Here is a 24,639-nt window from a genome sequence, read left to right as displayed (position 1 = left end):
AAAAGAAAAACTAATTGCACAGTTTGGTGGGAAATTGCGAGACGAACGTTTTGAGCCTAATTAGTCCATGTTTGAACACTATTTACCAAATAAAAACGAACATGCTACAGTAGCCCAAAATCCAAATTCCTCCCACTAAACACAGCCTTATTATGTTCCTTTGTTTTCAATTTCCACTGGATTAGACAAGCATGCCATCTTAATTCCTGGGTTTTTCCTTTTCCTATACCTCAAGCAAGGCCTTGTTTAGATTCCATCAAAGTTCTAAGTTTTTTCACTCTCTTTTCATCACATCAATTTTTAGCCGCTTGCATGGAGTATTAAATGTAGATAAAAAAAATAACTAATTACACAGTTTAGTTGGAAATCACGAGATGAATCTTTTGAGCCTAGTTGGTCCACGATTGGACAATATTTACCAAATAAGACGAAAGTGGTACTATTTATCAGTTTGAAAAAAATTTCAATCTAAACAAGGCCCAACCAACAAAATATCTCTGCCGTCTGCCCAAACTCTGACTGCGTCAGACTGCTCCTCGAAACCGGAAGGCCAACGCGAAATCACTCCTCCCCACGCTGCTTTTCTTCTGGCTCCCAATGGAGCGAAGCAACCCGCAAAACCCAACTCACGCCGCCGCGATGAGCAACTCCATGGCAAAGGCTACGCCCCTTCCCCCACCCCCCCCCCCCCCCCCCCCCCCCCCCCCCCCCCCGCTCCTGCTCCTGGTAATCGATCCATCTGCTTATCTCCCCCTTCCTCTGAGCGCGTTGCATACGTACATCAATCCACCCATCGTCGTGCCACGGCATCATTGAAACTGATTTTCCTTTCTCTCTCTCCGCTTCCGATCCTGGCGCTGTGGCGGAGAAGACGATGGAGCCTGATCAGGAAGCGCGAGTCGTTCGTGGTAAACATCAACCTTCCATCAATCGTCCTTTTTTCGTCGTCTTCGTCGACCATGGGGTTTTCTTTGCTGCAATGTCGGCCCTTTCCATGTTGTGATCTTCGTTTCGCCAAGCAGGTGTCGCCTGTCCGTCGTCGTCTGGCCTGGTCATGGAGGAGTTCGTGATGGGCGACGACGCGCGGCTCGTGGCGTCCATGCGGCTCGCCATGAAGCTGGCCGTGTCGTCCAGACACTTGGCCAAGCTCTCCGACCTCTTCGCCTCCGATGCCGCGTTCCGCGACGCACTGGCGCGCGTCCGCGGGGGGCCGACGGCGAGCAGCTCCGCGTCGTGGCCTACGGGCTTGGCGGCGCGCAGTACAGCTGGGCGCCACGGTTCCGCCTCGCCGTGCTGCTCCTCCTTCACGACGCGTTCCCCGACGCGATCGGCGACGTCGAGGTGGTGTGCCCGACCGCGGCCCCCGTGGAGCGCCGAGCCATGGAGGAGTTGGGCTGCGTCGTTACCGCGTCGGTTCAGCAGTGCCAGCCAGTTCACGGGCCGACGCTCATCTTCATGCCATATGCAGACCACGTCTTCTTCAAAAACCTGCTCACCTTGAACTGTAGCGCGGATCAGCTCGGCAAGATCGTCTTGCTCGGGCACAGATTTGGCACCATGGTCAAGTTGTTTGAGCTCAGCATGTCCAAGCAGCAGGAGAAGTTTGGTGTCACCGAGCAGAGGGAGAAAGTGAGGAGGGTGATGGCAATTCGGGAGTATGTGCGTGAGATTGAGCTATGCTCAGAAATCGATGGTTTGCTTGATAGTCCTCTCTGGGGAGATGATGATCCTGATGCTGAACTAGCCAAAGATTGTGACGATTCATTTCTTTCAAAAAAGGATTGTGACTATTCACAGGAGGAGTGCAGATGCATGCACTGCATTGCTAATATAGAGAGACATGCCATGATTAGTGCTCTTCCCAGCTCCTTTTCAGTTCATGTATTCCACTTTGATCCTGAAATTGACATGGACCATCTTGTGCCAGGTTGTTCTGCTGTACAATTGTTCATATTTGTGGTTTTATGTAGTTGGATCTGATGTCTTGTTGCCTCTTTCTCTGTTGCAGTGAATTGTCCTAAGAGGGTTTGGAGCACAGTGAACGTCCAGATGAACTGTGATGCTCAGTTAGCAGGGTAAGATCATGTAGTACCTGCTAAGATCGTTTACACTCTGAAATATTTTTTTGGTTCAGTTTTGTCCCGTGTTGTTCAATGGCTTAAGTAAAAAAAATGTTACCACATACCACAAGAAACGGATAAATATTAGTTTTCTGGTCTGAAATGTGATCTATGTACTAATTGCTAAACTGATTTTGATCATCTGTTTGCCCATTTCGCTTCGCTACATTTGGTTATTGATTTCTCTCCTCGCAAAAAAAAAAGATAATTGATTTCTTTTGGCTTCCTCGTATTATTGAACTCTGAGTGAGATTTGCTTCACCAATAATGATATTGCTGCAGTGCAAGTTCTAATTTTCTTCACTGATGAAGTTAACCTGCAGTGCAGTGCTAATAGTCTACATTCTACAAGCTATTCAATTTTTCTGTTATGATTTGCATATAACTGCTGAAATATTCTTTGTAATAATTTTGTTCCCCTGCTCTTTGATCACTAAAATCCATGACTTATTTTTTAAAAAATATATATATATACTACATGCAAGAATCTGGTATATTTTAGGTTGTGGAATGAAAGTGCTCTTTGTGTGCTACATGATGAGCTCCTTCAGATCATCTATGTTTGTTCACTTTGGGGCTTCTCTAGATTTGGTTATGGAAATATTGGCTCTCTTTTATTATTGAACTTTGAGCGATATTTGCTTCACCGATCACGATATTGCTGCAGCCAGAAGTGCATGTTCTTATTTTCTTCAACAATGTATAAGGTAATGATCAGAAAAAAAACTGAAATTAAAAATGACTTGAAAGGTACCAGTAGACATTTTGATTTCTCTGTTACGATTTGCATGTAAAACATGAGGCATATAGATATTGTTGTAGAGAGAGCATAGTGCATTACTGTGTAATAGTAAATCTGTAAACGTGTCCTATCTGTCATTGCAAATTGTATTTGCTACTTGTCATTAATAACCTCAATGACTGATTCATGGTCTATTTTTTCATTAAACTAGATGGTATTTAAATCCTAATGATGCATACATTGAGGATAAAGATTTAAAGGAAGCGGTGAGCATAGTTAAAGAAGTGCGTGAAACTATGCTCGATGTTAGGAGTTCTTCACTGTACGCAAAGTTCATTCATCAGCTTAAGGAAAATCCAAGTATTGGAGATCATATCTCAAGCATGTTGGGAAGTCATGAATGCATGGATTTGGTAATTTATGGCCTTGAGAGCTTTGAATTTGACATGAGATCTCAGTATCAGCTTGCTTTCGCTCTTCTTCTAAAGGAAGATAAGGTATTTCCAGTTGGCAACATTGAAATATATGACCCGGCACTCTCGCCAGCTGATGTCAAGGCTTGCTTCGACTTGGGAGTAAGAGTTCTTCTAGTTAATGAGCAGTGTCAAAGAAGTGTGGAGAAGCCAACACTTTTCTATGTTCCAGGTCTGAAATTCATAGGGAATCTTGTGGAATCAAACTTCTCTCCTAAGCAATTAAATAAGGTGATTCTGGTTTCCTATGGGTTGAAGTACAGTGTGGAAAGTGCTTATGGTGCATTTGAAAACTGGAACCTTGGATGTACCAGTAGGGGTTCCCTAGCTTTGGAAAGGGTCAGATTCCTGTGGGCAACCGTGGATTACATTCATGAAGCCATTGCTATGGGAAAATCCAATGAGGAATTAGATGGTGTTGGTGAGTTGAAGGTGGAGTTTGTTGAAGTGGACGATGATATGGACATATACTCAAAATTGCCAAGTATTTCTTCTGCTTCTGATCATCTGCTTAAGCTTGGTTTCTTCCTAGTGTTCTTTTTTAATGGTGAATCTGACTCTACAGGGCTGACACTCAAGGAGAAATTTTACCTTAACTTCATGTTGGAGGTGGAATATAATTCATTCCTTTCTTTTGAGTAAGACCTTGAAGGCTTGAGGCCAATGTCTAGCCATTTAACATGTCTTTGCTTTGTGTTACTGTATTCTGATTGAAAATTTTAGACCAAGAAGCCATTTCAGTGGAAAAATTCATTAATCGTTCTTCCTCAATTGTTTCAGTCATGTGGCTTCCCTCCATATGCAACTGGAAGAGCGAATATCACGCCCATTCAGAGAAGATCCATGTGATTGCAGGGATGATGATACTCCATTCTTGGGACCTGTTTTCCGTCACCGTCTCCCAGCAATGAAACGGACTACATGGTCGCCTCCACCCAAGGGTTGGATCAAGCTCAATTTTCATGGAATTGGCTGTTCCAAGGGCCGTCCCGCCAGCATTGGTGGTATATTCCACAATGACAAAGGTGAGGTGCTCTCGTACTATGCTGGTCCAGTAGGAGACGTGGACCAGATTGTGGCTAGTGCCATGGCACTTGAGATGGGGCTACAAAAAACAATTGACCTCCATGAACCAGTATTCAAGCTGATCATTGAGGGGGACAATCTTATGGTGATACGCCGGTGCAACAGAATCGCTCGCCCACCTGAAAGAGATTTTGATTCATTTTCACATAGCTATTTGGTACATGGATTTGAGACCCACCGAGGCACCTGCTCCTGCTGAGGTACCTGAGGAGTGCAAGTGCAACAAAGGTGAGGATGATGGTTCAAAGTATACAGACGAGGATAATGGTCGAAAGGATGATGACGAGGAGGATGTTGGGGCATCTTCAGAGTTTGACATCCCTCCTGGATGGGTTCAGAGAGAGTACATAGCTTGGCATGTTGAACAGCCGGCTAATTGGGTCACGATTGGTCTGGCACGTGTTGGAGCTTCCCTACCTGTGATCTTTCTGTTAGATAATCTACTGCTTTCTTGTGTGAACACATGGTAGGGGAAGGCGACGCCGAAAAGGGCCCCTGCCATGGTACTGTAGCCGCTACAGGGGCAGACGCCGAACGGCTCACCTGCCGCACTGTAGCTACCGCAGGGGCAGGCGCCAGAGTCAGCTCTGCTGTCTCATCTAGTGACTGTAGCAGCATGGCAGATGGATAGAGTTGTATATATAGTTTGCCACTACAACTCAATAAAGAGAGAGTTCAGATTTGTCATCTCCTATACAGAGCTCCGGCCAACGCTGGTGTCTCTGCTATGTGTGTATGCTCTATTCTCCCTCACTTCTTCTACCTCTAGCCATAGTGTGTGGTCGGACAACGTTTGTCGTGGTCAGCAAGACTAGTGAGTGGTCGACTCACCTAAGCCGGTGATCCTGTGGACCAATAAGTGGTATCGGAGCCGTACAAGCGCCGTCACCGGACTAACCGCTGGTGATGACGGATAGTTTAGAGATGGGCGACAGCAGTGGCACTGCTGTGACTGCCCAACCACGACAGGAGGTCGTTGTTCGCACGGTGCGGGAGGTCAGCTGCACCAGTTGGCCGACGCTGACTCGCACAACTATGGAGAGTGGTCGGTGACCATGAAGGTTAAGCTCAGAGCCTGACGGCTCTGGAATGTTGTTGATAAGGGCACCGACAATGAAGAAGATGACATGTCAGCATTGGAGGCTATCCTCACTGCTGTACCGGTGGAGAACAGGGAGCCGTTGGGGGCGAAAAGCTCTGCTAAGGAGGCGTGGGAGGCTATTGTAGTGATGCGCGTCGGTTCCGACCGCTCAAAGAAGGCGACGGCTCAGCTTCTGAAGCAGGAGTATGCCAACCTCAAATTCAAAGATGGTGAATCAGTGGAGGATTTCTCCCCCCGTCTACAGACGCTCATCAGCAAGCTGAAGAGCCACGGCGTCACCATCGACGAAGAGGAGGCGGTCTCTAAGTACCTCCACTCCGTGTCGACAAAGTACATCCAGATCGCTCTCTCCATAGAGACGATGCTGGACTCGTCCACCCTCACCATTGAAGATGTGATAGGCCATCTGCGAGCGATGGACGAGCGTCTGGAGCAGACGACAGCAACGAAGGACAACGGCAAATTGCTGCTGACAGAGGAGTGGGCTGCTCGGAGGAACTCCAGGGTAGCCTCCTCCAGCCCACGGTGGCGATGGCAAGCACTGCGGCAAAGCTTCTTCATAAAAGAAGAAGGTCGACCCCAACGCCTGCATGCGCTGTGGGAAGATGGGCCATTGGACACGGGAGTGCCCAAATCGCAAGCTGGAGAAAAAGGCTGAGGCTCCTCTAGCGCAAGCTGACGATGATGATGAGGCCACTATCCTGATGGCAACGTTCTGTGCATTGCACGACGTTGAGGCCTTGGAGAAGGGAGAGGTGATGACAGTGAAAGGGCCTGGTAAGGCCCTGATGGCTGTCAACCTCGACGAACCGCGCGCCCAAGTCCACCTTGAACATGTGGGCGACTAGCAGGTGCAGCGATGGTACCTGGACTTTGGTGCCAGCAACCACATGACGGGCTTCAAGGTAGCCTTCTCCGAGCTCGACGACGACGTGACCGACACATTGAAGTTCGGTGATGGCTTAAGGGTGGCAATCCAAGGGCGCGGCACCATCATCTTCTAGTGCCATAACGGTGAGCATCCCGCACTAACAGATGTATATTACATCCCACAGCTGCGTTCAAGCATCATCAGCATTGGCCAGCTAGATGAGCGTGATAGCGAGGTACTGATCAAGGACGGAGTCCTCAAGATCAGAGACCAGGAGCAGTGACTTCTTGCTAAGGTAAAGAGGTCCCAGAACCGGTTGTACCTGCTCGACTTGAAGGTGGAGCAGCTGGTGTGCCTGGCAGCAAGGAACACCGAGGAACCTGAAAGCTCTAGTTTTGTTTTGGTGAATTGATGAAACCCTAAGTGCTAACCTATTTTATCAAAGTGATCATGAGATAGGTAGCACATTTCAAGTGGTGAATCAAATGAAGATCATGACATGATGATGGTGGTGCCATGGTAATGATCAAGTGCTTAGACTTGAAAAGAAGAAAGAGAAAAATAAAAGGCTCAAGGCAAAGGTATAAGTGGTAGGAGCCATTTTGTTTTAGTGATTGAGACACTTAGAGAGTGTGATCATATTTAGGATGGATAGCCGTACTATTAAGAGGGGTGAAACTCGTATCGAAATATAGTTATCAAAGTGCCACTAGATACTCTAACTCATTGCATATGCATTTAGGATCTAGTGGAGTGCTAACACACTTGAAAATGTTTGTGAAAATATGCTAACACATGTGCACAAGGTGATACACTTGGTGGTTGGCACATTTAAGCAACGGTAAGAAACTTCACCGACAGAGTGTACGACGGTGCCACCGGCGCACTGTATAGAAAAGATAGGGTTTCACAGAGCGTTAAGGACGTGTCTGGTGGCTTAACCCAGGTGAACGGATGTCACTGTAAGTGACCGGACGCTGGTCTCGGTAGGACCGGCGCGTTCGGTCAGTGGCAGCAATGAGCGTGCGGTTTCGATCTCATGACCGGTCGCTGGCGCGAGAAATGACTGGACGCTCAGGGCCTGAGTCCGATCAGTATGACGTATGATGACATATGCAGCGCACAGGGGAGATGTTGAGTGACCGGACGCTGGGTGAGTCCGGTCGGTCATGATCGGACGCGTCCGGTCGTGATTTTTTGCTTCTGGTACCTTACTGGAAACAACTAGACGCTGGTGTTGGCGTGTCCGGTCACTTTGAGCAGCGCGTCCGGTCACTACTTAAATGTACTGATGACCGTTGAGATCAGGTGATCAGCGTTTGAAGCCGATGACATGTGGCAAACATCGGGCGATCGAACGCTGGGGTCCTGCGTTCGGTCGATCTGACCGGAGCGTCCAGTCACCCCGAGTTGTGCCCAGTGAAGGGGTACAACGACTTTATTTTGTGGGGGTTTCTATTTAAGCCCCATGGCTGGTTCAAGCTCACTCTCTTGGCCATTTGCATTGACATAGCAACTTTGTGAGCTTAGCCAAAGCCCTCCCACTCATCTCCATCATAGATTTAACATCTTTATGAGATTGAGAGAGAATCCAAGTGCATTGCTTGAGTGTTTGCATCTAGAGGCACTTGGTGTTCGTGTTTCGCTATGAGATTCGCTTGTTACTCTTGGTGGTTGCCACCACCTAGATGGATTGGAGCAGTGAGGATCATCGAGCGGAGGTTGATGATTGTCTCTGACTTTGATCGTGGTGATTGTGAGGGGTCTTGACCTTTCCCCGGCGGAGAACCAAAATGTACTCTAGTGAATTGTTCATGGCTTGTGTGTTTCTCATCTTGTGTTGGTTGTGCGGCACCCTATTGAGGGTTTGGCATGTGATGCCAATTAGCGCGTAAACATCCAAGTGAGTGAATCACCACAACGAAGACTAGTTTGCCGGCAAGCAAGTGAACCTTGGTAAAAAATCATTGTGTCATCATTTGATTCTGAGGTGATTGGTCTTTATTGGTATTCATTCTTGTAATTGATTGACTCCTTCCTCGATACGGCGGTATAACCATCTTGCTCACTCTCTTTACATTACCGCAAACTAGTTGTCAAGCTCTTTAGTGTAGCTAGTTGTGAGAGGTTGTTAGTTTGGTTAGTGTGGCTCTTTAGTTAGTATTTGAGAGCGCACTAACTTAGTGTAGTGACATAGCTATTGTGTGGATATAAACTATATAAACTAGAATTGTGATATGTAACTTGCAATTTTAGTAGGCTAGCGCAACATTTGCTCCGCCTCATAATTGTTTAACCGGTTTGCTAAGTGTTGTACAAAATTTTAATAGGCTATTCACCCCATCTAGCCATTTGGACCTTTTAGAACCGTGGCTGTGGCATGCCCGGTTCAGACATCTCAACTTCTATGCACTTGGTCGGCTGGAGAAGATGGTCCGAGGGCTACCCCACATCGAGCACGGAGGCGAGCTATGTGACAGCTGACTGGCCAGAAAGCAGATGAGACTGCCATTCCCAAAGGCGGCCAAGTTTCGTGTGGTGGACGCTCTCGAGTTTGTCCACGGCGATCTCTACGGGCCAATCACGCTAGCCACAAATGGTGGTCGACGGTACTTTCCCCTGCTCGTGAATGATTGCATCCGCTACATATGGCTACAACTCCTGACGAGCAAGGATGAAGCGACGGCGACGATCAAGAAGTTCAAGATGCACGCGGAGGCCGAGAGCGGCAAGAAGCTCCGTGTGCTGAGAACTGATCGTGGCGGTGAATTCACTTCGGTGGAGTTTTGCTGCGTACTACGTGAATCAGGGTGTAGTGCGACACCACACAGCGCCGTACTCGCCACAGCAGAATGGCGTGGTGGAGCGACGGAACCAGACGGTGGTCAGCATAGCTCGATCCATGATAAAGGCCAAAGGCATGCCGACAAGGTTCTGGGGTGAGGCGGTGACCACGGCGCTGTTCATCCTCAACCGCGCTCCCACCAAGGCCCTGAAGGGCAAGACGTCGTTTGAGGCTTGGCATGGACGCAAGCCGAGCATGTCCTTCCTCCGGACATTCGGCTGCATCGGCCACGTCAAGAAGACAAAGCCGGTCCTGACCAAGCTGGAGGACAGGAGGGCACCGATGGTGTTCTTGGGCTACGCGGAGGGTACCAAGGCGTACCGGCTCTAAGACCCACGTGGAGACAAGGTGCTTGTCTCACGCGACATCGTGTTCGATAAGAAGGCAGCCTAGGACTAGAGCAGTCTGAGCTCGGGGGAAGCTGACGGCTTCACCAACACCTTCGTCATCGAGCACTTGGTCATCCACGGTGGTGGAGATGCTAAGAAAGAGGTGCTGAGCACTCCGGGAGGGGTGCTGAGCACTCCAGCGATAGAGCCGAGCACTCCTGGGGAGGTGCCGAGCACTCCAGGAGGGGTGCCGAGCACTCCAGGAGTGGAGCCGGGAGGTCCTGTAGTGGTGGCGACTACTCCAGGACGGGTGCCAAACACTCCCGTAGCGGAGCCGATGGGGCTTGTATTGATGCCGACCACTGCAAGACGGGTGCCGAGCACTCCGGGAGGGGTGCGGACCACTCCAGGAGTGGTGACAAGCGGTCTAGGAGTAGTGCCGAGCACTGCATTCGAGGTGCCGAGCACTCCAGGTGCTGTGCCGATCACTCCGGTGGAACAGGAAACTCCATCAACACTGATCGAGTTCACCTCACCTCCAAGTGACATCACTGAATTCGTGGATGCCTTCAACGACAGTGAGGAGGTGTGGTTCCGTAGGCTGGACGACATCGTCGGCGGCACAGGGCCCTCAGGCCTGGTGGGTCGGCTGCTCAATGATCCAGTGCTGCTGCTCGTCAGTGTAGAGGAACCACCCATGTTCGCGCTGGCCGAGCGCGATGGAGATTGGCGACAGGCGATGCTAGAGGAGATGAAGGCGGTCGAGGAAAATGAGACTTGGGAGCTCATCGATCCACCTCCAGGATGTTGTCCGATTGGCCTGAAGTGGGTGTACAAGGTCACGCGGGATGAGCACGGCGCTATTGTCAAGCACAAGGCGCGATTCATTGCCCGAGGCTTTGTTCAGCGCGAGGGCATCGACTTCGAGGAAGTCTTTGCGCTAGTAGCGCGCATGGAGTATATCCGTTTGCTACTAGCCTTGGCAGCAGCGAAGGACTGGCGCGTCCATCATCTGGACGTAAAATCGGCCTTCCTCAACAGCGAGCTAGTGGAGACGGTCTTCTTCAGACAACCTTCGGGTTTTGCCATCAAGGGAGCGGAGCACAGGGTGCTCCGACTACACAAGGTGCTCTATGAGCTACGGCAGGCTCCACGAGCGTGGAATGCCAAGCGTGACGCCATGCTGGGCGAGCTTGGGTTCACGAGGTGCGCAACCGAGTACGCGCTCTACACGTGGCGACGGGGGAAGGAGGAGCTCGTCGTCGGCGTGTATGTGGACGACTTGATCATCACCGGCGCGCGTGCGGAGGACATCAACAGCTTCAAGCGCAAGATGGTGGCTCATTTTCGAATGAGCGATCTCAGGGCGCTCTCCTACTACCTCGGCATCGAGGTGAGACAGGAGAAGGAGGCACTCACGCTCGGTCAGAGCGCGTATGCCTCAAGGCTGTTAGAGCGGAGTGACATGGCGGAGTGCAAGGCATGCGTGACTCCGATGGAGGAGCGACTGAAGCTGACGAAGGCCAGTACCGCGGCGAAGGTGGATGCAACACTCTACCGGAGCATCATCGACGGTCTGCGCTACCTAGTCCACACGAGGCCGGACATTACGTTCGCCATGGGTTACGTCAGTCGCTTCATGGAGGATCCTAGAGATGATCACTGGGCTGTAGTGAAGCGGCTACTGCGCTACATCAAGGGGACGGTAGATCAGGGGATCGTCTTTCCTTAGGCCAGCGAAAGTAGGCTGCAGCTCACTATGTTTAGCGATGCAGACATGGCGGGGGACATCGACGGACGGCGAAGCACCTATGGCGTGCTCATCTTTCTCGGGTCAGCCCCAATTTTATGGTTATCGCTAAAACAGAAGGTGGTGGCGCTATCTACGTGCGAGACAGAGTACGTAGCGGCGACTACAACGGCGTGCTAAGTTGTGTGGCTGCACCGGCTGCTGGGCGAGCTGACCGGTGTGGAAGCTCACCCACCAGCACTGATGGTGGATAACCAGCCCGTCATCGCACTCGCGAAGAATCCGGTTCTCCACGACCCGAGCAAGCATATCAACGTGAAGTTCTACTTCCTCAGGGACTGTGTCGATGGAGGGCATATCGTCATCGAGTTCGTCGAAACTGGTCGGCAGCTCGCGGACGTCCTCACCAAGCCGCTCGGTCGTCTTCGACTCACGGAGCTGAAGGAGATGATCGGCATGGATGGGGGTCAAGGATTAGCAGTAGGATTAGAGAAAGAATTGTTAGATAATCTACTGCTTCCTTGTGTGAACACACGGTAGGGGAAGGCGGCGCCGAAAAGGCTCCCTGCCGTGGTACTGTAGCCGTTGCAGGGGCAGGCGCCAGAGTTAGCCATGCTGTCTCTTCTAGTGACTGTAGCAGCATGACAACTGTACTATGACTAGATGGATAGAGTTGTATATATAGTTTGCCACTGCAACTCAGTAAAGAGAGAGTTTAGATTTGTCATCTCCTATACAGAGCTCTGCCCAACGCTGATGTCTCTGCTATGTGCTTCTACCTCTGACCATAGTATGTGGTCGAACAACGTTTGTCATGGTCGGCAAGACTGGTGAGTGGTCGACTCACCTGAGCTGGTGATCCTGTGGGCCAAACACTTTCTACACCAATCAAGCATGTGTGACTGCGGACATGGAATGAACATGAAGAATGACAAGCCAGACGTTACATGGTAACAACTAAGAACCTATTGAACTTGCCGATCTGTTCTGAAATCTGAGCTAGAAGTGTCTGTTCTTCTGGCTATCCTAACAATCTCATTTATTGCAGGTTCCTTCATGACTTTGCTACGGGTGATGGCATCATTGAACGACTGAAAATTTGAGCCTGAGGATTCTTTAACCTGTTCATGAGGAGCCTGCTGCTGACTTCTGTTTCCTGTTGCTAATGGTTTTGCCTGTTCTGAACAAGTCGGGTCAGTCTGTTCTAATGAAATCCTTGATCTGCATGATAAGCCTTCGGCGTCTTCGATTTCCTGCTTTATATAAAAACCAAAAAGCCTGTGAATGATCCCTGAGAATATAGTTGCGTCCTTTGGTTGTTCATTTGATATGTAGTTCAGTAGTTTGCTGTGATACATGGTCCTTCTCCTATACTTCATATGTAATAACCAGTAATACAGTTAAACGACAGTCGACATGGACATGCTTTGCAGCGTTAACTGTGAGGTGATCTATTCGTTTGCTTGCTCTGAAATCTGAATATGTTGCGTCTGTGCTTACATGTGTGATTGTGCTGATGACTTTTCTGACATTCATGGATGCCAAAGAGTAGTGTGAGCAGGCCGGTGAAATGATGTCGATCCTTCATGTTAGACGCCGCACGCCGGGATCATCGGCGCAGGCGCCAGGCGGGCGGGACGCGCCAACGCGGAGTGCGCGCAGCAAACTGCGTGTGCAAGGAATGTCTTATCAGACGCTGCCACCATCGCATTCCCACCAGGTCGCCGCCGTGTGGTCGCCGAGATGACGACCAAGACATGCGGCAGCGGAGCTCCTCGAGCTGATCCGCTGGTCTCTGTGGCGATCCAAAATAGGGTCTCAAGTGTAAAATATTGTATCACAATTATTAATCACAATGCATATTAGGTGTTTATTTGTAAAATATTCGATCGCGATTAATAGATTAGCGACTAGTTTGTAACTTTCGGTTGCGGCGACAACGAACCTCCTGCATCCGGGCTCCGGCGGCGGCGCTCCAGGGCTCAGGGCTCAAGGCTAAGGCAAGAGTTCGCCCGTGCACCAACCTAATCCGGGGTCGCGCGCATGCGCGGCATTTTGTGGGGGAGGAGCGCGCACGGAGCCGCGGATGGGGACAGCGAGCGGCGAACGACGATGTGCCTGCGTCGCGCCGTCGGCGCATCTTGTTACTATCTAGCTTCTATCCGAAGCGTCCCCTATGATCGGTGTAAGCTCGCGACGGCGGCGGAGCTCCGCGTGCAGGCATGGCTCGGAGCGCGCGCCGCCCACCACAGACAAGCTCGATGGAATGCCGCACCCAGTGCGCTGGATGTAAGTTCTCCACTAAACAAATAGTTGTTCATCCAGTTAAGCGTGAATTACTCCAACTTTATAGTTGGTTTTCAGTGCACGATTTATACGGAGTAGCTACCAAGTTATCGTTTCCCCATTTCAGTTATGTCCTGCATCTGCAGTAAACTATAGTACATTTCATCACTCCAATTTTCTGAATCATCGTAATCTAAGAGCTGGAGTAAGTAGTACGGAAGCACCCTCCATTGTAAACCCTGGCCGTGTGGTTTTGGTGCGTACTTGTCATATATAGATATATTGTGTGGTAATCAACTTCTGTATCGACTTTCACCGTCTTGGATTCACTCTCTTGTCGCCATTCAATTGTTTGCTGTTCCACTGAAGCCATGAGATCGCTGTGAGTACTCCTTTATGAGTCTGGAGAATTCAGAGCTCTCGTTCTCCAGTAATTTTGAGGGTGTGTCATATTCTATAATTCTTCCTGCTCATCACAATAATTCATTAAAGCACACATATATTAGTAATCCAGCAGCTACATCTGGTAAAAGGTAGAGAACTGGTGCTTCAATCACGTGACTTACCTTCACTGAAAACAAGAATGAGATCACTGTCAATTACGGTGTGGATTCTGTGAGCTATTGTCAATACCGTGCATTTCCTGAATTCCTCGCGGATCGTTTCTTGGATAATTGCATCAGTGGAGGAGTCAACTGAAGCAGTTGCCTCATCGAGAACAAGAACATTGCTTCGCTTTAGGAGAACCCTTCCGAGGCAAAATAGTTGCCTCTGCCCAACACTCCAATTTTCCCCATTCTCGACAACTGCAGGAAATATCTCATAATCTCAATGACAGTATCATTATGAAAGGGCTATAGTATCAACCATTGAAATTTCTATTCCTGCATCCTAAATTTTTATATTTGGCTGTGCTCAAAAGATACATAACCTGTGGAGTCCAGTTTCTTTGGGTTTTGCCGAACTATATCAGCAAGCTGGCATTTGTCCAAAATCTGTCCAAAAGGAGAAAAAAATTATTCCTGATCATATGCTTGAAGAACTAAAAACCACTTTACCTTAGCCATCATGATTTTATAATAACTTCTGTATTTTTATTTTTTACAGATTGAGTTTTGATTAAATTACAATTTTATACAAAAATTACATCAGGGTTTTACCGTTTTAGATTATGAGAGAACTCTGAGGCACTGCTTTGCATCTATAGTTCTCTATAAAATAGGTGCACTTTTACATGTGTTTTTCTACTTCACCAGGAGCCACATTTAAACCATCATAGTGCACAATCACTGGGCTTGGTGATTTAGCCATGAATGCTGTTACCAAAATTTATTCACAAAAGATATTGTCGTCCACAACCTGTTTTCTGGTGATGTGGAACATTAAGTGTGAGCAATAATGACTAATGCTACAAAGATTTGGCCTCTATTTGACATCTTAAATAAGTGATTCCTTTATAATGGTATCTGTAGTTCATTAAATTACCTCCCACACACGATGATCAGGGTACTCGTTCAGAGGATCCAGATTCCCTCTAACTGTTCCCTCAAACATTGTTGGATCCTGTGGAATGATGCTTAGTCTTCCTCTTAAATCATGCAGCCCTATTTTCAAGATGTCAACATTGTCGATTTCGATTGTTCCTCCCCTTGGTTCAACGATCCTGAAAAGTGCTTCGATAAGAGTTGATTTTCCGCCACCAGTACGTCCTACAATCCCCACCTTCTTCCTTCCTGGAATTGTGCATGATATGTTTCTCAAAACTGATGGGAGATGCTCTGCGTATCGAACCTATAAAAGCAAACAACAACATTAGGTGGCTGCAATTGAGAAAGTGCATATATCAGGGTTAATGACATCAGAAGTTTCCTTCTGAAAAAAAAACCTTCCACTCTTATGTGTCATGTCTCATCATAGAGAAAAGACAGTTAATTGCATGCTTTACAGTATCTATATCTGCCACTCTTGTCTTATATTTCTTCATTTTTTACAATCTGTGGCACTCCCACTTTTGTTTATGTAATCGAATAGTCCTATTTTGTGCATGAGAAAGCGTGAACTTCTGCTCTTTATTTTTATCTCATATTTAAAAATAGTCTTATTAACCTCTTTGGTAAAATATGCTGCAAAATATCATTGAGTCGGCAGTTTCCTGAGATGAATTCTGCTTTGCAGCACTTTCTGCAGGTTATTTAACCTTTGATTTATCTAGCGATTGTTCAATTTCAGACATTAGTCTCCATGAGAGATTTTTCGGGTTTCCTGACTAAAACTTTACACACGCACACTTGATTATTACACCTATAGTGGGTCAGAATTCAGTATAGTATTACACATACCTCCAAGGATCTTATATTGATAGTTCCGGCATCTGGCCAGCTGTTTGTTGGGCGGTAATGGTCAACTACGAGAGGAGCCTCACTAGGGATCCTCGAGTACTGCATTATTCTTTCAACTGATATCATTTTGTTTTCTGTGTTGCAAATGTTCCAAATTATGGATGCCAGCTGTGAGTTGAGGTTCAATGCATAAGTCACTGCAAGTCCATCAATACCTGTATATACAATCATATTAGTTTGGCAATAATCAAATGTAAGATAGCTTGAGACTTTAATGTTAAAAAAAAAAGATAGCTTGAGGCTTCTGTAATCATCCATGACTCTATCTGCATATAGAGCTTGCTTGGGTTTATGAAACCTTCAGGGAGGCTCACTAGCAGAGTCAAAGAAAAGGCAAAGACAAAGTTGGATAGCATGTTTAGCCTGAAAGAATGCCACTCCATTGCGGAAATGTTATGGAACCATGGCCTGGAGTGGTTGTCAACAAGACCAAGGTTTGCATTTCTGAAACGATCTTTCTGTCCATATGCTCTAATACTTGATGCTCCTGCTAGCGATTCTGCAAAATGGTGTAGAATTGGAGCCCTTTGAATTTGTGATAAACGAGCCAACTCTCTCGCTGTTGGTATGTAGTAGCGCTGCACACATACAAAACATGAACACATTCAGCATTTTATGAAATGGGTACCATCAAATAAAGGAATCTGCTAGTGAATCTTCCTGGAATTCACGGTGCAAAAAAGTAATAGGAAAGGGATAATTATAAACAGAAGGTTGTTTTTAAGAGTTCATACTTGACACAGGAAACAGACCACCGTCACCGGAACAAAGATAGCAAAAACTGGCCATGCCACTTGTGACATAACACCAATGGTCCCCAGAATTTGTATGATTGAAAACACACACCAGCCTAGCTTGTTTGCTATTTCCAGATCTAGAACACTTTGGTCATTAGAGGCCTGTTCCATGCAAAAAATAATAATTAGTTTAATGGTGTGTAAGCATGTGAAAGATGATGAGAATGGTCATAAAGTTAAATAAGCACTAACCCTGTTCAAAATTATACCAGTAGGTGTGGAATCAAAGAAGGACATTGGGGCACGCAGAATGCAGTGGAGCATGTTCTTGAAGAACTTTTCTGATGTTAGTAGACCAATCAGTGACACAAGCAAGGACCGAGACGACACACAGGGCATTTTCCATAGATAGTGCTATGTATACAGAGAAGAGGAGGCCTAATCCAACGGTTGGAGTGGTTGCAGTTGTAGGAGGTGATGCCCATGCCATCCAATAGTTGCTGGCTATCTGAAATATTTGAAAGAATGATTGTGCAGCTATTGTTACTGGCACTAAGGCTCCACCATGAACTGCCCTCAGGTAGGCCCAGTAAACCTTCTTGCCAATGCCTCCCTTTTCCTGTTCTTCTTCTTGTGTTATCCTCCCCTTGTCACTGATGTCTTGCGAGACATCATGTGCAGACTCTTGTTTTGTTATGCCCTGAAGTTGATCATCTGTTTCATTTTCTGTATCGAACTCATCCTCACTGTCTGCTGATTTTTGGTTGTCTGACGGTATTCTGCTGGAATTCTCAGCATTTATAACGGATTCAAGAGCCTGGCTATGCGCACCTACTATAGCTTCAAACCCTATGTTTTGTTGAAGAAGTTCATTGAATTTCCCTTTCTGCACGATTTTACCATCTTGCATCACCTGTTAATTTGAATTCAAATGGTTAGTTCTTTGAAATATGGACACGATGGGTTAAACCAAAGTATTTTTCGACACTTACCAGTATAAGGTCTGCGGCAGGAAGGAATTCGACTTGGTGGGTCACATACAACACTGTTTTATCTTTAAGAATTCCCATTACATAATCCTGTAGAATGAAATTATTTTATTTGATTAGGATATGAACAAATTATTTTCTCTCTCTTCTGAATCAACAATGAGCCTCAAACGGTCAAATAATCACATTGCTAGTACAAAGTTGAATGTATTTGTGCATTTAAACGAACCTTGAAAAGCTGGCTTCCTGTACTGACCTTGCAATCTGAATTCACTGTTTCTGTCCACCACCCATGTTAATTCCCCTTTCACCAATCTCAGTCAAATCACCATTTGCAAACAACTCAAGATCTTTTGTCAGCGCACATGCTTGTATGATTTTTTCATACTTTTCCTTGTCATGTGTGTTTCCAAACAGAATGTTTTCCCTTATGTTCCCAGACAGGATCCAGGCAGTTCGAGGAACATATGCTTTGCGGCCACTGACCCTGACAGTCCCATCTAGCTTTGGCATCTCCCCAAGTATGCATGATAATAGACTGGATTTTCCAGAACCGACCATTCCACAGATAGCCACTTTCATCCCTCTCTTTACCTTTAACTCTACATCTGTCAGAGTTGGAGAAGTAGTCTCAAGTTCCCAGCTGAATATTCCATGATCAATCTCCACATCGTAGTCTGTGTTGTTTCTCGGTACTTGTGTAACTGCATCACAATTCAATTCTTCTTCCTCAAGGTATTTTGCCACTCTATCAGCTGAAACTTTTCCCTGAGCAAACACTGAAGGTAAGTCAGGAAGTGTGAAAATTGGATCTTGTAGCGTGCAGAATGTCGCAACAGCTGACAAAACAGTTCCAGCTGTAAGAGGAATCCCCATCAGTATACATGAGCCAAATGTTATGGAGGAAATGAATGCAGGTGATCCCCAAAATATGAATGTTGTTAGAGCCGACAACCTCACAGATCTCCATAGCCAATTGTACTCCTCGCCTCGTAAAGTTTCTAGCTTCTGAAGGTACTTCATATCCCATGCTTGAAGTTTCAGTATTTTCATGCTTCTAAGAACTTCCGTTGTTGCCTTCATTCTGTTGTCTTTGGCAACCATGATATTGGCTTGCAACCTCTTTTGCATTCTGGTTAGTGGAATATTGCAAGCCATTATTGCCAATGTCGCTGCTAAACCAGCCCAGGCCCCGACCCCTAAGTTTGTATGGAGGACAGAGACAGCTAAAGAAAGCTGAATGGGTAGCATCCAGATGTAGTTTGTATACCATATAACATCAGTTATCCTTTGAATATCTACACTCATGTAGTTTATGATTTCTCCACTAGTATGCTTCTGCCTTGAACTGCAGGATAAGCGAAGGCCCTTTTGATAGATGTGGGATATCAAAGCAGCTCGCAGCCGCATCCCAAGCTGTCTAGCTCCAAAAATCCACTGCCTCTGTGCTATGGTCTCCACAACTTTGGCACTTAGAAAAGCAACAGCGAGAATATAACCTCTTTTGAGTCCATATTGCCTCTCTCCTCCAAGGAATTTCACCAAATCATTAATCAGTGAGGGTCCAACATAGGATGCGCTGGCACTTAAAACTGCAAATCCTGCATTGATCATTGCTTTCTGTCTTATTAATAGAAACATTGCTCTATAGATCGATGAAGTACTTAAGCCATGCCTGCGTTCAACATCATCTATGATCTTTTTAAATGAATCAGACAGAAACTCAGCAGCATCTTTGCCATCAACATCTGGCACCTCATTCTTCTCTAGAGGTTTCTTGTATCCAATAGAAAACACAGGGTTCATCCAGGAGAAGGTGATAAGTTCAAGAATATTTACTCTTCCATATGGACATGGCCGTTTGGCTTCTGCCTGCTGTCCCACAGATGGATTCAATAGTGGCTCTGTTACGCTGCTGTCTGTGAATGTGATTCCTGTTTTCCCTCTGGCTGAAACTGCAAACAGGTAAGTGCAAACAACAAGCATGAACAGATCAATCCATTCTTCAAATCCTATATCGTCATGGGTTGCCAAAATTGACCTGAGATCAATTACAACAGTTGTAGCTGATTGTAGAAAGCTAAATATCCACCAGTTTTTTCTGAAAACTGAATACTAGTATTGACAATATTATCAACGATAGCACCTGCAAACCTTCACAAAGAATAAAGGGTGGATACTTGCAATCACTTATTCTTTCATGTAACTGTAGAAATACTGCCCTCAGAACATGACTGCCTAGTATAAGCAGGCAACAAGCTTTGCATGCTTTATACGAGATACCCAGCTTTATATCTGTAATCTTGTGTTCCTGATATTGTTTATTGCTTTCAGGAGCTGCAGCCTTTAGTCTCTGTCTCCACCATCTGAATTTCTTGAACATAAATTGAGCCAATATACTCATGATGAATATCAATTGTATCAGTGCAAAAGTGCCCATCCAGAAGCAAGGTAAGTATAGCTCTTGCCATTCTTGCATATGGTGCAATATAGTAGAATCTGTAATAATAGGTTGCAAATTTCATGTCAAAAACCAATGGAGGAATACATTCTTGAGGAATCAATTTTCTCTTGTGGAAACATAGGATCTAGTAGCTACAATTATGTCATCGATACTCAAGAAAAGTAGAAAGAAACATGTTCTTGTGAGGACTGAACTTTTACTATTTCTTCCAAGCATTATTTCAAATTATAGATAAGCTGCTAACCATAACCATGGGGAAGTTGACCTAGCATGTTAACTGTCAGGAAAAAGGACAATTAACACGAATCATTATCATCATGTTTGGGGTGGAGTTCATCTTTGAGTTGGACTACTCATCTGTTGTTTCAGTTAAGGTTTTCTATTTTTGTTGTTTTAGAAGCACCATGTTATAAATCTTTTTTATTTGCTACTTGAAGCAATAATTTGTTGTAGGATAAGATTTGGTCACACCAGGATTACAGGTTCATTCTGCTTTTTACTCCTGTCAAGAATGATTGGACAATACTTTTTTTCAGCTTTTTTTTTGGGAACTTTCGTCCTTAATTAGCTGCCGTCTTTTAAAGTAGTGACATGGACCACAAGTGCTCAAATCTTTCACATTGGCGTTTTCCCTTACCTGAAGGTTTGCTCCAATGAACCAAAACTGGCTAACTACTAATATTTGTCAGACTTGAGTTAGAATGATAAATATTGCTATAGCTAGTAGCATCATGTGCTGACAAACATTCTCTGATTTCACTCGCTCTTTCACTAATTTTTTGCAGCTACGGTATCTTGCAGTGTTATCTGAGACTATAGAAGAAGTTATGTCCTTAACTCCTCCTAGTGATGGAGAGAGTTTGACGCTAGTCAGATGCAGTGGAAAGCTAAGCACAGCTCATGACTTGACTGTCGTTCCCATCCCATTTGATATGTTACTTAAAAAACATGTTTGGAATGAAGGGCCGATTTTACAGCTTCTAAAGTTAATTTTCAGCCTTCTGTTACGCGAATAGCTATCACAAAGTCCCTAGAGCTATCACACATATGAACCACGTTTTGTTCATTGGCTACTAATACTGTGACACGGTTTTTAGTTATGCGCATTCTTCAGCGCCATTTGTTTCCATTCCCCTGATGGTTTTCGCAAACCTTGCAGAACGAAGGAAGCAGGAGGGAAAAGAAAGCTGGGCAAACTGACGCATGGAGTCATGGATACATATGTCTGGGGAGAACCGGAGGGGAGCGGATTCAGGCGACGTCTGCATGCACTGAAGGTGTGCAGTGTAAAGAAATCTGCTGCTTCCCTGTACGCGCGGCAGGGGCAGGCGTCGAAAGGCTCCCCTGCCGCACTGTAGCCACAGCAGGGGCAGGCGCTAAAGTCAGCCTTGCTATCACATCTAGTCACTGTAGCAGCCTGACATGTCTGTGTACAAAGATTAGATGGGTAGAGTTGTATATATAGTTTTCCACTGCAACAACTCAGTAAAGAAAGAGAGTTCAGTTTTGTCATCTCCTCTGCAGAGCTCCGGCCAACACTGGTGCTTGTGCTATGTGTGTGCGTACTCTGTTCTCTCTCCCTTCTACCTCTAGCCATAGTGAGCGAGAACGCCGGTGATCGGTCGGCTCACCCGTTCGGGAGATCTCGGGACCAACAAGTGGTATCAGAGCCATACAAACGCCGTCGCTGGATTAACCGCTGGCGATGACGGACGTTTTGGAGATGGGCGACAGCAGCGGCGTTGCTGTGGCTGCCCAGCCACGACAGGAGGTCGTCGTGCGCATGGTGCGGGAGGTCAGCGGCACCAGTTGGATGACGCTGACTCGCACCAACTATGGCGAGTGGGCGGTGACCATGAAGGTCAAACTCCGAGCCCGACGGCTCTGGAATGCCATTGACAAGGGTACCGACAACGAAGAAGACGACATGTTAACGTTGGAGGCTATCCTCGCTGTAGTGCCAGCGGAGTACAGGAAGCCGTTGGGGGCAAAGAACTCTGCTACGGAGGCGTGGGAGGCCATTGCAGCGATGCTCGTCGGCTCCGACCGCGCAAAGAAGGCGACGTCCCAGCTGTTGAAGCAGGAGTATGCCACCCTCAAGTTCAAGGATGGTGACTCGGTGGAGGACTTCTCCCTCTGCCTGTAGTCGTGCATCAGCAAGCTGAGGAGCCACGGTGTCACCACCGACGAAGAAGAGGCGGTCTCCAAGTACCTCCACTCTGTGCCGGTGAAGTACATCCAGATCGCTCTCTCCATAGAGACGATGCTGGACTTGTCCACTCTCACTATTGAGGATGTGACAGGCCGTCTGTGGGCGGTGGATGAGCGCATAGAGTAGGCCACAACAACGACGGACAACGGCAAGCTGCTGCTAACAAAGGAGGAGTGGGCTGCCTAGATGAAGAAGTCTAGGGAAGCCTCCTCCAACCACGATGGCGATGGCAAACACCGTGGCAAGGCTTCTTCGAAGAAGAAGAAGAAGGTCAACCCAAACGCCTGTCGGTGCTACGGGAAGACGGGCCATTGGGCAAACAAGTGCCCAAATAGCAAGCAAGAGAAGAAGGCTGAGGCTCATTTAGCGCAGACTGATGAGGATGATGAGGCCTCTCTCCTGATGACGACATTCTATGCACTGCACGACGTTGAGGCTAAGGAGAAAGGAGAGGTGTTAGCGGTGGAAGGGCACGGTAAGGCTCTAAAGGCTGTCAACCTCGATGAACCGCGTGCCCAAGTCCACCTCGGACGTGTGGACGGTGAGCAGGAGCAGTGGTGGTACTTGGACTCCGGCGCCAGCAACCACATGACGGGCTCCAAGGCAGCCTTCTCTGAGCTCGATGGCAACGTGACCGACACGGTGAAGTTCGGTGACGGCTCAAGGGTGGCGATCCAAGGGTGCGGCACCATCATCTTCAGGTGCCAGAACGGTGTGTACTATATCCCGTAGTTACATTCAAGCATTATCAGCATTGGCCAGCTGGATGAGCGCGGATGCGAGGTACTGATCGAGAGCGGGATCTTAAAGATTCGGGATTGGGAGCGGTGTCTTCTTGTGAAGGTAAAACGCTCACATAATCAATTGTACCTGCTCGACTTGAAGGTGGAGCAGCCAGTGTGCCTGACAGCACGGCACACCAAGGAGCCGTGGCTGTGGCATGCCCGGTTTTGCCATCTCAGCTTCGACGTGCTCGGTCGGCTGGAGAAGATGGTCTGAGGGTTGCCCCACATCAAGCACGGAGGAGAACTGTATGACAGCTGCCTGGCCGAGAAGCAGAAGAGGCTATCGTTCCCAAAGGTGGCCAAGTATCGCGCAACGGACGCTCTCTACGGGCCAATCACGCCAGCCACAAACGGTGGTTAGCGGTACTTCCTCCTACTCGTGGATGATTGCAGTCGCTATATGTTGCTGCAACTCTTGACGAGCAAGGACGAGGTGGCTGAGGCGATCAAGAAGTTCAAGGCGCGCGTGGAGGCGGAGAGCGGGAAGAAGCTACGCGTGCTGCGGACTGATCGTGGCGGCAAATTCACTTCGGTGGAGTTCGCTACATACTGCGTGGATCAGGGTGTGGTGCGACACCACATCACATGATACTCACCACAACAGAATGGCGTGGTGGAGCGGCAGAACCAGACAGTGGTCGGCATGGCTCGATCAATGATGAAGGCTAAGAGCATGCCGGCAAGGTTCTAGGGTGAGGCGGTGACCACGGCGGTGTTCATCCTTAACTGTGCGCCCACTAAGGCCCTGAAGGGCAAGACGTCGTTCGAAGCTTGGTATGGGCATAAGCCGAGCGTGTCCTTCCTCCAGACATTTGGCTGCATCAGCCATGTCAGGAAGACAAAGCCGGTCCTCACCAAGCTAGAGGACAGGAGCACACCGATGGTGCGTCTAGGCTATGAGGAAGGTACCAAGGCGTACCAGCTCTATGACCCACACGGAGGCAATATGGTTGTCTCATGCGACGTCATGTTTGACGAGAAGGCGGCCTAGGACTAGTACAGTTCGGGCATGGGGGAAGCTGGCGGCTTCACCAGCACCTTCATCGTTGAGCACTTGGTCATCCATGGTGGTGGAGAAGCTAGAGATGAGGTGCCGACCACTCCAGCAATAGAGCCAAGCAATCCTGGGGTGGTGCCGAGCACTCCAGGAGGGGTGCTGAGCACTCCAGGAGTGGTGTCGAGCAGTCCTGCAGTAGTGCCGAGCAGTCCTGCAGTAGTGCCGACCACTCTAGGACGGGTGTCGAACGCTTCCGTAGCGAAGCCGAGAGGTCTTGCAGTGGTGCTGACCACTCCAAGACTGGTGCCGAGCACTCCTGTAGTGGTGCCAACCACTCCAGGAGTGGTGCCAAGCACTCCGGCAGAACAGGGGACTCTATCGACGCCGATTGAGTTTGTCTCACCTTCAATCCAAGCGACATCAGTGAGTTCATGGATGCCTTCCATGATGGT

The 24,639-nt window shown here is 47.6% G+C and overlaps 2 protein-coding genes and 1 pseudogene across 3 annotated transcripts; 2 read left to right on the top strand and 1 right to left on the bottom strand.

The window, feature by feature from the left end:
* The first annotated feature begins 753 nt into the window (after positions 1-753).
* LOC136491346 (uncharacterized) lies at positions 754-12,947 on the top strand. Of its 2 annotated transcripts, none has more exons than XM_066487619.1 (9): positions 754-908; positions 1,023-1,927; positions 2,009-2,075; positions 3,074-3,819; positions 3,901-3,973; positions 4,116-4,360; positions 4,572-12,268; positions 12,367-12,764; positions 12,866-12,947. In XM_066487619.1, the coding sequence occupies exons 2-7, from the start codon at positions 1,381-1,383 to the stop codon at positions 4,889-4,891; spliced, it is 1,998 nt and encodes a 665-aa protein (XP_066343716.1). In that variant the 5' UTR covers positions 754-908; positions 1,023-1,380; the 3' UTR covers positions 4,892-12,268; positions 12,367-12,764; positions 12,866-12,947. The 2 variants fall into 2 exon arrangements, with proteins under 2 accessions (XP_066343716.1, XP_066343717.1); XM_066487620.1 differs by having other exon boundaries at positions 12,871-12,936.
* Positions 12,948-13,700: 753 nt separating this feature from the next.
* Positions 13,701-20,652, bottom strand: LOC136493559 (putative ABC transporter C family member 15; annotated as a pseudogene).
* A 1,939-nt stretch (positions 20,653-22,591) lies between these two features.
* Positions 22,592-23,404, top strand: LOC136492286 (uncharacterized). Its single transcript, XM_066488358.1, has 2 exons — positions 22,592-23,106; positions 23,158-23,404. Exons 1-2 carry the CDS (start codon positions 22,592-22,594, stop codon positions 23,402-23,404), a joined length of 762 nt encoding a protein of 253 aa, XP_066344455.1.
* Positions 23,405-24,639: the final 1,235 nt, after the last annotated feature.

Source organism: Miscanthus floridulus, chromosome 11 (genome assembly GCF_019320115.1).
Source record: "Miscanthus floridulus cultivar M001 chromosome 11, ASM1932011v1, whole genome shotgun sequence".
NCBI classification, from domain to species: Eukaryota; Viridiplantae; Streptophyta; class Magnoliopsida; order Poales; family Poaceae; genus Miscanthus; species Miscanthus floridulus.
Note: the sequence above shows the minus strand (reverse complement) of the source record. Positions and strands in the feature narration are given on the sequence as shown.